The 13,178-nt window shown below is 50.2% G+C and overlaps 4 protein-coding genes across 4 annotated transcripts; 1 reads left to right on the top strand and 3 right to left on the bottom strand.

The window, feature by feature from the left end:
- Window positions 1-1,185: 1,185 nt before the first annotated feature.
- Window positions 1,186-2,466, bottom strand: LOC120947748 (uncharacterized). Its single transcript, XM_040363392.2, has 3 exons — window positions 2,210-2,466; window positions 2,017-2,123; window positions 1,186-1,636 (listed from the first exon to the last, which is right to left on the bottom strand). Exons 1-3 carry the CDS (start codon window positions 2,388-2,390, stop codon window positions 1,418-1,420), a joined length of 507 nt encoding a protein of 168 aa, XP_040219326.2. The 5' UTR covers window positions 2,391-2,466; the 3' UTR covers window positions 1,186-1,417.
- Window positions 2,467-3,393: 927 nt separating this feature from the next.
- LOC120947742 (serine protease 48-like) lies at window positions 3,394-5,364 on the top strand. The gene is made up of 3 exons (XM_040363369.2): window positions 3,394-3,521; window positions 3,834-4,777; window positions 4,978-5,364. The coding sequence occupies exons 1-3, from the start codon at window positions 3,473-3,475 to the stop codon at window positions 5,071-5,073; spliced, it is 1,089 nt and encodes a 362-aa protein (XP_040219303.2). The 5' UTR covers window positions 3,394-3,472; the 3' UTR covers window positions 5,074-5,364.
- A 496-nt stretch (window positions 5,365-5,860) lies between these two features.
- On the bottom strand, window positions 5,861-8,891 carry LOC120947730 (riboflavin transporter 2). Its single transcript, XM_040363342.2, has 2 exons — window positions 6,376-8,891; window positions 5,861-6,295 (listed from the first exon to the last, which is right to left on the bottom strand). Exons 1-2 carry the CDS (start codon window positions 7,510-7,512, stop codon window positions 6,101-6,103), a joined length of 1,332 nt encoding a protein of 443 aa, XP_040219276.2. The 5' UTR covers window positions 7,513-8,891; the 3' UTR covers window positions 5,861-6,100.
- A 1,063-nt stretch (window positions 8,892-9,954) lies between these two features.
- Window positions 9,955-11,713, bottom strand: LOC120947737 (bifunctional phosphoribosylaminoimidazole carboxylase/phosphoribosylaminoimidazole succinocarboxamide synthetase). The gene is made up of 3 exons (XM_040363356.2): window positions 11,532-11,713; window positions 10,919-11,380; window positions 9,955-10,828 (listed from the first exon to the last, which is right to left on the bottom strand). Exons 1-3 carry the CDS (start codon window positions 11,548-11,550, stop codon window positions 10,026-10,028), a joined length of 1,284 nt encoding a protein of 427 aa, XP_040219290.1. The 5' UTR covers window positions 11,551-11,713; the 3' UTR covers window positions 9,955-10,025.
- Window positions 11,714-13,178: the final 1,465 nt, after the last annotated feature.

Below are 13,178 nucleotides of genomic sequence, written 5' to 3'. Positions count from 1 at the left end.
TTATTTCACGCACCGACACTCCGAATTGCGCGCAAGATGCGCACGATATTTCATAATACGGTTGCAAAATGGTTACAGGAAACCTGCTGATGAAAAGGCTGACTTAGAGCTTGCCTTGCTTGTTTGCTGGTTTACTTTCTCCCTCCGCTATGGTACCGGTTGAATCATAATATGTTGACGGGCTCATACTGCCAGCGCCCACCCCCCGGCCGGCCATCACGGAAACGACGAACGCTACATAAGGTGTGCGGGAAAACTGGGGCTGCGAGTCGCGGTCAAAGTCACGGCTGGGCACCGCCGTCGATTCGCACACCTCGTGCGTGTTAAAAAAAAAAGTTGCACAAGCAACTTTAGGAGGGCGGGAGATTCCCTTTCGTTGGTCGTGGTCGACGGTTGCAGCTGTTCGGCTTGAAGCATCGAGATAAGGAATGGATAAGTGATATATTGTGGTTTTGGTTTGTTGTTTTTAAGTTTGATGAGAACTGTTTGGCGGGGGTTGGTTCTGTTTTTACCGCAAGATATCAACCGTTCTAGCAAGAGAGCAGTTCAGAAGATAGCTGTGGTTGAGAGCAGAGATGTAAGGTGATAAGAAGTTGTTTGTTTTCTATGTGTGTTTTGTTTTTTTTTTTTAAGAAAAATGTATGCTTCTAGAAACGATAAATTAATGCTATTCTGATACCAAATTATATGTGTTGTATACAACAAACAAGTGGACATCGTATTTTTTTTTTGTATATTGGCATTCGATTGTTGATTGTTTTGACAAAATGGATTTTTGTAATTTATGTAATTTAAATTGTTTCACTTAAAATCAGTGAAAAAATGACAATAGTGCTGAAATTCAGTAAAATACCCTAGTAGAGAACCGTTATTATTAAAATAATTAATTAAATTATAAATTTTGCTGTGTAGATACAACATGCACATACAATTTCACAATGTACACCTGTTGGATAGAAAATGAATCATTGAAAATTTATTCTTATAATTTTTATTTATAAGCGGAAGAACGGTTAAATACGGCTATATTTCTTGTTTTATTATTATTTTCTCGTTAACATATTTTAATTTCCATTTCCAATGGATTTAGTACAGCGTCCACCATTTATATACTTAACAACCTCAATACGATTCCTGTAGCTACTGAATGAATGTTAACAATACGAGAACATCAACCATCATGCGTCAATAAACAAGCATAGTTATTTTTATTTATTTTACGAAGGCCACAGTAAACTGACACGACAAACTGCATTTAATTATACGTATCCTTTAACGCAATGCAGCGTGTGTCTAGGGTTAAATATAATTTTAATTGCAACAAATTAAAACAATAATGTTCTAGGCTAAAAAAATAAAAAAAAATAATTTGTTCAGTTTTCTAAGGCTCTTGCAAATTTGAAATCGCTACAAATGCTCAGTGGGCTATACCAGATGTTTTCTTTTTCCGACCGATCGACCCGTAAACGTACACCGCGTACTCGAGCGCCGTTGACTGTGACGGCGGAAGTTCGGCAACGCTCACTTCGATTACCGTCGGGCTCACGAACCGGTACCCCTGCAGTGCCGACCGATCATGTTCCGTTTTGGCCACGATACGCACACACTCGATCGTGACGGGTTTGCCAATCGAAATCTGTAAGAGACGCGAAACGCAAACAAACAAAACCAGGCACGCGTATACGCGCAATTAATCGAGTTCCGTTCAAATGTGGCCCGCTCGTTCTGGGAATGGTAAACAAAAGGGCATGCAAAGGTGCTGGTTGTGTGCTGCAAAAGGGAATATCTAATTTACGGTTAGCTAATGCCCAAGACGAGCAAACGCCTCATTAGCACGATTGCATGTACAAAGGACAAAGGGGCACAAACACTGGAGCGCGAACCCTTGAAAAAACAAATGCCTTCGTCACTTCCACCGTGACATCACGACTTAATGGAGTGAACCTGCCCCGAGCTCCGGTTTGCCAACATGGCCACGGTACAGGATGAACGTTCTCGCTCGGCCACACAACTCACCTCTATTGTTCCATTGATCAGGCTCGTCAGGTCGTCCTTCAGCACGACTACCGTCTCCACATACAGCAGCGTTGACGTTTCCGAGCATTTACGCACCGCACCAACCGCTAGAGGGATGAGGAAACGCGTGTGAATCATCTAGGGGCTTGATGGTTTAATGTGGGGCAAGGTCCACCCTTACACTCAACCATACCTCGTTCGGTGCCTGCGTACTGCAGGCTGGGATCCGGTTCCGGTTCTGGTGTGGTTGTCGGTGTCGCCGGCAGAGTAGCCACGGTCACAATCGAAACTGTCAGCACCACTGTCAGCCACTTTTGGGCATCTTGCAACGGCATGCTCAACAGTGGAATAGGAACGTTGAAAGAAAACCACATAAAACAAAAAAGAAATAGGATTATGTCTAGTCGGATGATGGTGATGATCGTTCCACCGATACTCGTTATGTTATGACACTAACCACAACAAAGCTATACGGATTAGCTCCCGAGCGGACGCAGCCGGGCATTATCAGGCAGCCGGGCATCTTTGAGGTCAACAGGCAGGCGGGCGGCATTTCGTGATGCTGTATGGACACTGACAGGTACACACTAGCCTTTCCAGTAAATGTGCTGTACATCCCGTGCCCGAAGCTCGGCTAGAGTTCAGGCACTGCCCGGAGCCCTCATGGCACGCGGGTGATCGCTATAGTTTACAGTGCCGTTAAGCATCTAGGGCGTTACTATACGCTTGTCCAAGAGTTTTCGGTTGGCAGTAAAACGCTCGACTTTGAACCTTCAGATATAGTTCTGGAGTTCCACTAGAATTTTCAAACTACTCTCAATGAAAGCTATGAAAAAAGCAGAAGACATAGCTCCTCCACTAAGCTCTGGAGTTGGAATTCTTGTAGAAGTATCATTTTTGGTGCCTCCCGATTGATTTCGTAAATATACCACAATTCCTGCAAAGGAAATTGAGTGCATTAAGGAAGGGTTCCCCACTATACTATCAACCGATCTATACTCAGTGTCACAGATGTCAAGGATGACACTAAGAAGAACACGTAAAAGAGCAAGAAGAACAAATGAGAGATAGATAGATAGAGAGAGAGTTACCGAGAAAGAGAGATAGAGAGAGAGAGAGAGACATTGAAAGATAGTCAAAAAAGGAGGGAAATTGACCTGTTACACAGTAAGTTTTGTAGGTCGTGCTGGATGTTAGCGATCGATCGGGATCCACATTTCAATACTACCCACCAGTAAACCCAGTAGGCTCGTACGATAGGCGTAAGAGGCAGAGGAATCTAATCAAGCATTGGCCCCTTCCCTCCCCCCACCGGTGGGAGGCGGGGGGGGGTGGGAAAGTTGGCATTATCAACAGACCGTGTTTTCTAACCGGGGCTGGGGCCCTTTTACCACCAGTACCGGCTACGCCACATACGACGAACGACGTCAACAAAGACCAAGAATCGGCGGTGACGATGAAGGCACCAATGAAGGTACTGCTGGTGTGCTCTGCCATTTCGATAGGTTAGTAACGATCGGGAAAAGGGGCAAAAACGCTTGTTTGTGTGTGTGAGAGAGTGATTCCATTAACATTGTAGTGTGGAGAAATGTATAAACACAAATTAGTTTGAAGGTCGACGGAAGGCGCTATGGTTCGTTGTATTACTTCTACATTTTTATTTTGCTCTATCATCATTGGCGGCGTAGTTGCAACTACAAGATCCGCAGTGTGTGTTTACCAACTCACTATCCGCGTAACAATGTTGTGTGATGCTCCACTCACTCCAGTTGACTAACAGTTTTGTGTTTTAACGCTATGAAACTGCTTCATTCTAGCCAGCACCACCGGCACCGGCAAGACGCCCGATAACAACCAGACGGCCCCGATCAACTTTCCCGTCTTTTTCCGCAGTCGCTTCAATCCACGCACGCTGCAGCAGAACGAGCGGCTCATACCGGCCTTCGACGACAGCGATTTACGGTTGTTGCTGCGTCCCCATACCACAGCTTCCTCTTTTACGACGCCACAATCAAGCCAGCGTGTCGATCAGCCGACGACCGAGGCCGTGCCCGAGTCGCTGGAGCAGGAACCGGAGTGTGGCGACCTACCGCCCGGTGCCGATGGTTTCCCCTGGGTAGCAGTGCTGGAGCACGCCGGCCCCCAGCAAGGCAGCCCGCGCAAGCGTACCCTCAGCAAGGGCGTCCTGATCGATCGCCAGCACGTCTTGACGACCGTGTCGAGCGTGCACAACTCGCACCCGACCTGGGTTGTGACGAGCGTTCGGCTGGGCGACGTCCCAACCCGCCGCCACAGCACGCACGCGGGCAACTCGAGCCAGAGAGCAAACGGTACCCAGCGGTACGAAATCGAGACGGTGTTCCTGCACGAAAGCAAGGACATTGCGCTAATCCGGCTGGCAAACGGGGGCGTCCAACAGCTGACCGACTCGGTTCGCCCAATCTGCGTACCGCGGGAGGACTACCGGCTGGAGAGCTTCAAGATTTCGTCGCACGTCTGCCAGCGCAGCCAGGTGGTGTCGACGGCGACGGGCCGCCATGGTAGCCGAGTCAGCCGGAGCAAGCTGCAGCCGCTCGAGCTGATCAGTGGCGACGCCTGCAACCAGCTGCTGCGGCCGCATGGTGCCCGACTGCCGGTCAAGAGCTTCTGTGCGCGGGAGTCGGCCGAAGATAACTGCACTGGCTCGCTCGGCGGTCCTGCCGTTGCCACTGTCAGGGGTCGGTATCACGTGCTCGGGCTGCGCTCCTACCTGCAAACCGAGGTAGGTATCGCGGGCCCTTATCAGCACACGATAGAGCACTGCAATTGACCTCCTATTTAACCACACACTCCCTTGAATGCGGGAATATAAGATCATGTCTCGCGAAGTCATTAAATCATTTGGGCATACGAACAGTCCGTTCTAATAGTAGTAATAGAAACAGAAAATGATTTGATGCTCTTTTGAATGACCTTTTTCAGACAACCGTCGAGGGCCTGGACATCCCCAGCATATATGTGCGGGTTGGCGGCCTGCGCAAATGGATATCGGCAGTGATCAAGGCTATCGGCGAATAGGCGGCGCGTTATCGTCGCGTTCACTGATTACGGTATATTCGGTAAGGTACTGCAGTGTCGGCGAGGTAGCACAGGCATCTGGGACCAATGGCTCAATCAGATTCTTCTCGGGACAAACCCTCAAATCAACTTATTACATCACCTGCATCTGAAAGAAGCCAGAACCTCAAATCTCTGCAATGTATAAATAGCACCATCACGTACATCTCCCAGACACGGCTACATCAATCAAGTACGCGTTCCAGAACGCTCCCAAGAGATGGCTTTTGTTTTTTTATTCGTCTTTTTTTTGGAATTGAATAATCAATTTGTTCTCGAACAACAAAATGAATTCCGATCGACTATCAACCATCTTTTCGTCGCACGATGGTGATCTTGTCTTTTTAGGTTAAATGCCACGACCTCTCCCATTCGGTCGCGGGCATGATAAGCAAAGCAATAAAGCGCATGTTCCCCGCCGGTTCGCTACTGGTCTACTGGCCAGAGCGGCCAATCAATGGATAATTCGCACGCGTTTGCTTATGTTGGAGAGAAATCTTTTTTTGTTTGTTTAATGGTTTCTCATTTTTTCCTGGAATTCCCAGCCCCGACTGGGTCCTTATCAGGCGATGCCAATTTTAAACTGTCAAATTAAAATCTGCTTATCGCACGCGCCAATTCCCATGTTTTTTTTATGTTCTTGTGGCAGATGAAGATTACTTACAAGAGATTATATTCTTCTATAGGAACATGTGAGACATCTTGCCAATGGCTTTAATCAATAAACAAGAATGCAAGTCCACGCAAATAGGTTTCTATAGTTCGAAAGCATTTATTGTATCTCGACTTTTTCAGTTCAGTATAATATCACGAAAGAAATCAATGCTTATTTTTAAGGCAATTTTGGCTAGGCCACGCGCTTCGGCCACAGAGTCAGTACTTAAGAATAAGAGCAGTGTTTATAAATATTGCTTGCAGATGCGGTCCCCCCCAAAATCGATTGTTAGCTGCTAAAAAGCGAAGGGAATGATTTCTGCTTCATTCCCTTTCAGCAAGGGTAGTACTGCTGGAAGGTGTCGGTAAAGTTGACCAGCGTGAAGGACAGGATCGAGCCGACGAGAGACCCAAGCTGGGACGCGACACCGACCCAGACGAGCGTTTGGCCGCCTTCGCAGCGCAGCAGCGTCGTGATGGCCAGACGAATGTAGCTCACCAGACCGACCAGCAGCGTCCAGCAGGCAACCTGAGAGCGAAGAGCGGAAATTGGTTAGGATCTGCTAGATGTCACAACAACTCCAGGCTCCCCTGCCGTCCCATACTTACCACCAAGATGTCACCGAGCACGTTGTGCATCAGTGGCGGATCCGGGCTAGTCATGGCGGTGGTCAGTGCGTACGCCGCAAACGGAACGAACACGACCGACAGGGCAACGATCGAACGGATCGAGTTGCGCTGGACGAAGAACGCCAAAAAGCAGGCGGCTGGGTTGGCCATGCTGCTGAGCGTCACCGTCAGATGGTAGGCAACGTTGCCGTACGGTAAGCACGAGTACGACTGGATGCTCGGGAAGAACCCGTTGCCGAACAGGCACATCACGCTGATCAGCACCATCATCAGCAGGTAGTTGGTACGGTCCAGTGAAGCCTTCCCCTTGGTGGTGGTCGCAGCATCACCAGCCGCCGACCGTGTCTCCTCATCGTTCGGTGTGCTTGGCTCGTACGCGTAATTGTTCCCATTGCCGATCGAAACGGCCGCATACTCGCGCCGACAGACGGCCAGCCGGTCCAGCAGCACAAACGCCACCATGCTGATGGCCAGTATGACGGACGACACGATAAAGTACGGGCGCGTGCCGAAGCGAGGCGGCGGCGTGTAGCTCGTGTACTGTGGCGGCTCATTCGGATCGGTCCCATTGACCGCGATACACTCCCCATTGCCGCCGACACCCTGGATCAGCGCGACAATGCTCGGCACGAACCCGCTGAACCCTTCCCCGATCAGGTAGGTGATGAGATAGATGCCTTTAAACCGGCCCATGTACGGCATGAACAGGACCGAGCTGGTGCAGCCGACCAGCGACAGGCCGAACACGGTAATGAACAGCGGTACGGACCGTTCCGCACCAAACACGTGCACCGTCTGGTCGTAGACGAACGCGGTCGTCATGGCGGCGCACGACCCGAGTACGAGCAGCGCAATGATCAGGTAGGAGTCTCGGAAGGACTTGATGCGCAGCGCGGCCGTGTACAGGATTGGACCGATGTTTCCGAGCTGGATGATGACCACCAGGTAGGAGGGCAGATTCCAGCCTTCCGGCGCGTTACCGACCAGCAGCGGCAGCTGCACGTACACCGAGTTGATGCCGAGCCAGGACCCGATGCCAAACAGTATCGCGAGTAGGTCCACGATCAGCTTCCGCTCGCTGTTCACACCGCACAGCAGGTACAGCTTCTTTCTCATGGTTGGGGCAAACGCGTTGATAGCCGTTGACTCAGCTGAGATGCAGATGCCTACAAACACACACACACACACACACACACACACACACACACACTCTTTGTTGGCGGGCTACACTTTGTCTACGGGAGGTCTGATATGGCGCAAACCCGCAAAGTAAGCGAGGGTGGCTGAGGCGTAGTAGCGTCTATTCGAAATTCAAACTTTCCCACTTCCACTGGACGCCATCTACAAGACGCGCTCAACCGAAGCAATGCCACGTCAGGAGAGGCTTTTTGAAGAAATACAGGTTTTCGGGGTTTTTTGAGGGCGACTGTTTGTAGTATTTGAAGACGACTTCCAAGGACGCAACCGTTCGGTAGCACCGTTCGCACCGGTCTGTGTGTATCCGCACCGCACCAGTACCGACGGATGACTGACTAATTGCTCGATCAATGCGATTCTTATCGCCGCGCCCGGGGAGTTCGCGACGCGCGAGCGACGCCGCCCGACCAGGCCGAGTTTTTATGTGTTTTCTGCTAATATGTTGCGCGCCTCCAATTCGCGCTTAGCTCTGGCCGCTCGCGCGAGCCGAAGGATCATCGCATCTGAAACCATTGGGAAGCAGCACCCGAGCAGCTGATGAGGCGCGCGCCAGGAGCTCTTCCGAAAAGGGAGAGCGTTCTTGGAGCGAGATTCACGCTGGTGATGACGCGCTGAGCACCGTATTGCACCACGGATCTTCGCTTCTGGTATGGCGGTATTGTTTTGATATTGCTGCCGTACACGTAATATCTTATCAAGCGAAGGGAGTACATATTGTGGCAGATAAACCGCCGGACAGCAATGGTCCAATGTCAATTCACGCCACAATGTAGCATGGGAACGGGACTTTCGGAGCACCGCGTGCTGGACTGCCGGCGAAGGTGGAGCAATCACGGCGCTGACGGCCGGGCCGAGAAAGCGAGAGATAGTAAAGAGCCCCCGTCATCCGTCTGCTGCATGCACGGCCCCAGCTACAATCCCGATAGCGAGCAATAACACGCGGATGAAGATATCGAGATATGGGCGTCGTTAGCGGATGCCTCACAATCGTCAAGTGGTGCTGTTGGGATATTAAAAGCTTTCCCCTAAAGCCTCGGCTGTCCTCGGCAGAGTGGAAAGGGGACCTCCCAGCCCGCTTGGACACGCTGTACAATTAGAAAACGCCCTCCGCGTAGAGCGTATAGTCCGCTTAATGGCCTTCGGTAACGCGGTGGTGTAATCAGAACTCTTAATATTTCACACCTGATTGGGTACGGAACTTGGCTTTGCCAAACCATTGGTAGACATTACCACGGCAAGCCCTCTCTAGGTTAAACTTCGTGTTGTTTTGTTAACTGTGAAAGGCTTACTACAAACAACACCAGTGAACAACCCCGAGTGAAACATTCGAATATTGAAACGCTCATTTACGGTTAAGCTTTTTCGCGCTGCGCCGTAAGTATGCACTGGTCCGCTGATTCTTCGTTAAAGCTCGTTCAATCTCTGGAGCGCAGCTTCCAGAAATGTTAGAGCTTTTAGGCTGTTGGTTTTTGTTCTAAAGATTTGAATAGATGTCAAACGGGTTTTACTGGACTGCAGCAAGCGTTCTACAGAAGTTGTTAGAATGTTGTAGTACGCCTATTTGGTACTTAAAATAAACTTCTGAAGACATGTAAGGTTAACACTAATTTCCTGAAGGAATTAACATTTAAAAGATAATGTTAAAACGACCTGCTAGTTAGACACGTATAAGCTACAATGAACCAATAGGTATTCTTAAATGTCCTGTGAAGGATGTAATCCTGAAATCTAAAATAAAATATAAAGAAGAAGTAGTAGAAAGAAATATGCGTAAAATCACATATAATTTAAATACTGCCGAAACTTCAAAGAATTTAATGAGACTCAAATCTGAACTATTCTAAATAATTTATCTTCACTGCTATACAGATCTCAAGGAACTGCCTGCAGTTGATTAAAAGTGAACAAGTAATTCGTTCTTTGAAGAAATCAAGCCTAACATGACTGACCTAACAAATTATTATAATACACGTCTACTACACAAACAAAGGCAATGTTCCTATCCGGAAGCTGTCAACAGATGCTCTGTTATTTAAACAGTAACATCTGATTAACTCCTCAATGTACACACAACCTCCAAGGCTCTCGGCTTAGATGAAGTTAAATGGCATTTATTTTGCCTTTTGACACCTGCCCTCGGGCTGTTCCTATGCGACAGCAAAGGTTACGAACTGGAACATCTCGCGAAGGTCCACGCTCTCGTCCCTGAGCTAGATAGTTCAATCCTTGCGGCAGTTTTTGTGCACTTCGATTGCATCGCATTATTCTAGCAACATCAACACCGACGTCACCAACGATTGACCACGTCGATTGGCGGAACAAGACCAAGAATTTCAAACTTTTTCGTACAAAGCAAACAACTCATTTACAGGATATTTATTCTAGGATTGCGTGGTAAAACGCGTGGCAAATAACGAAATATAATAGTGGCGTTAGTTAGAGCGTACGCCGCGCATCTTTTTGTCCGCCATGATCAGGCTGGCAAAGTTGTCCAGCTGCTTCACGCGCAGCTTGCTCCAGATGAGGAAGTTCTTCATGCCCAGTATCTGGGCGGCGTGGAGGGCGGCCGCCTCCGGGTACAGGACGGTCGCACAGCCCAGCCCGGACGGCAGGTTCAGGCTCGACCACACGTCCTGCTCGACATTTTCCGGCTTGACCGGCGGGCAGTTGATGACGGGATAGTTGGTGTTGCCGGACAGTACCGGGCCGAGCCCGTTCGACCGGCCCGCCACCGTGATGAACACCAGCTCGCTCAGCACGCTCTCGTACTCGCTCACCATGTGCAGCGTCGTCTGCGTGCCCTTGTGCGCGGACGTCACGCGCAGCTCCGCGTTCAGCCCGAGCGCGGCACAGTGCTTGGCGATCTTCTCGCAGTGCTCCTTGTCCGAGGCGGACCCCATCAGTATGACCACCAGGTGGCTGGCCGGTGCATCCATCTTGTCCAGCTCGTCGCTGACCCAGGTAAAGTTGCGCTTGACCACGTCGAGATCGGCGGCCGTCACGTTCGCCAGATTGCGGTACACCTGCTTGTCCACCATCATGCGCTTGTCGCCCGCCGGCCAGAGGCGCCACGAGTCGGAATCGATCACGTCCGCCACCAGCAGCTGCCCGTCCGCGTCGACGCCGAACTCAATCTTCATGTCGATCAGCGCACAGTTGCGGGTGGCCCAGGCCCGCTCCAGCACCTCGAACACGAGCGCGGTCGTCTGGCGCATAATGTCCACCTCGTCCTGGCCTGCGCAAAGGAGTAGCAGTAGTGCGTTAGTGCCTTCATTTGCACATGTGTCCCCCCCCCCCCCCCCCTCCCCACCCTCGGACCACTTACCGATCGTCACACCGTTCACCTTGAAGCCGGCGCACACAATCTGCTCCTCGCTCCACTGCGGATCGTCGTTCGCGTCGTCCTTGAAGAACGTCTCGACCTTGGCCGGCGCAAAGCGGTAGCCCTCCTTCACGCCCGGGTTGCGCTTCAGGTACGAACCGGTCGCGACCCGGCGCGTCACCCACTCGATCGGCACCATGTCGCACTTGCGCGCGAGGAACGCGTTGTCGGAGATCATGCGCACGAACGCGGTCTTCAGACCGGCCCGGTTCAGCAGCGTGAACACTTTCGCGTTCGTTTGATTGGAGATCTTCGCCTTGCCCTCGAGATCGTGGGCCCGCACACCGTTGTGGGCGGTGATGCGATCCTTGTTCAGCAGGATCGAGTGGCCCGGCATGCTCGGCACATCGTACACCTGCTTCGTCTTGCCCTCGATCAGCAGCTTGCCGGTCTTGATGCCTCCAACTGTGTGGTTGGTGGGAGCACATTTGGTGTGATTGCGTGTGATTGATGCGACGACAAAGAAGCGACAGAAAGAATTAGCACAAACCAATCTAAATGAATTAGACGAGGGCCAAAGCAAACAAAGAAGAAAAAAACACAAGTTCTAACTTACCTTCCGTAACGGTGGCCATGTTTTACAGCAACTGTGTGTGTGTGTGTATACGAGAGAGAGAGAAAGAGAGCGTGTTAGAGATTCTTCCGCGCTGGCCTTGATGTTTGCTGGAGTGAACTTGTCTCGGGCACGATCAGACACCAAATACAGGGAGCGTACGACGATTCACCACACTAAATACCGCCGCCCGGGCCCAATGCCGGCCGAAAACCGGCACGGCACACACACACACACACACTGACGCGCAATGAAGCTGCTGCGTGAGAGCTCCATGTTCCTGTTATCAACCCTTACCGCGTTAGAGGGCTCCGTGGTAGTGGTGGTATTCACGCGCTTCATCTGCCTGTTAATGCGCGCCTGCCTGTGTATTGGTGGGCAACCGACGCGCGAGGGCTCCCAGGGGCGTGTTGGTGCGATAGTTTATTAGCACGCGGGCACTGTCAACACACACAGCGAGAGCGCGCGCCCCTGCTATTGTTGTGCCCTCGCTAGCTGGCTGGATGCTGCTTCCTGGCAACTGGGCAACGTCGTCGCTGCGCCATCGCCACCAAAACAGCTCCAGGCATCCCTGGTTGCCTACGCCGATTGTATCAAAACAATTTGATTCTGGGGTCATCTGCTGGGGTGCCTGCCGGGATGAGCATAGCTCCGGGGTGGTTGGGAAAACAGCACCCGTTGCTTGGTGCATGGGGTATGATCGCACCATCATCGCACGTAAACGAACGGCACAATAAATTCTTGCGATGTTACTAACGTTGTACGAGAGCCCGGAACGAAATTCTTGATTGACGAAACTGTAGCTAATCTCTTCCTCGCTGCTGCTGCTGCCCCCTGCCCGGACACGCTGTCGCAGCTCCCGAAACCCCTTCACCCGGCGCACATGTGCAGTGCACGCGACCCGAGCGATTGGTTTCTTTTGATGCTGTTGTTGATGGTGGAGTGTTTGGGCATTAGTTTGGCGATAGATTGGGAGACGGTGGGATGGGATGGAATGATCTCGATTTTTTAAAAGGCAACAATCACAGCTTTTTTAATGTCTCAACTACTCGTGATCTCATTAGTTAATCAAAAGCTAGCTGGCGATAGCTTGTAATCACGGACTAGTGCTACAGTTTCCACAACCGAAACCATGTTCAACGTTATTCAGAATTATTGGAGAGAACATTATTGAAATCCAATAGGTAGTAGGGCAATCATTGAGGAGGGAGTTCATCCTTTTGAGATTTTATTCCATGGCGGGCATTCCTCGATTTTCATTGATTATTTGGTCGTTTTCCAAGGATATTTGGATGCTTCCTAATTTTTTGTTGCGATTCTTCCTATGTTTCATCGAGTGTTTCTCAGTTTTGTTTTAATCATTCGTTTCAATGGAGGTCCTGTGGGGATATTACGATAGGAACATCTTCCATGGCCAAGGTCCACCATTCAAATATGAATACTGGAGCCGGATTCTTTACACTCGGATTGGACTCTCGAGTGGTAGAAGTCTTAGTATACACATATAGGTGTTGTTTCTTGGGATTTTAGAGATAATCACTATAATCACTTCTGCCTACAATCCTTTGTCACTTGTGTATAATGTGTTCGTTGTAACTTCTAGTGCCACTAGAGAGAATACATTGTACTCCAAACTCATAAATCCAGGTA

The sequence above is a fragment of the Anopheles coluzzii genome, chromosome X (assembly GCF_943734685.1).
Source record: "Anopheles coluzzii chromosome X, AcolN3, whole genome shotgun sequence".
In the NCBI taxonomy this organism is placed as follows: Eukaryota; Metazoa; Arthropoda; class Insecta; order Diptera; family Culicidae; genus Anopheles; species Anopheles coluzzii.
The sequence above is the reverse complement of the archived record's forward strand: the minus strand, read 5'-3'. Positions and strand labels throughout refer to the sequence as shown.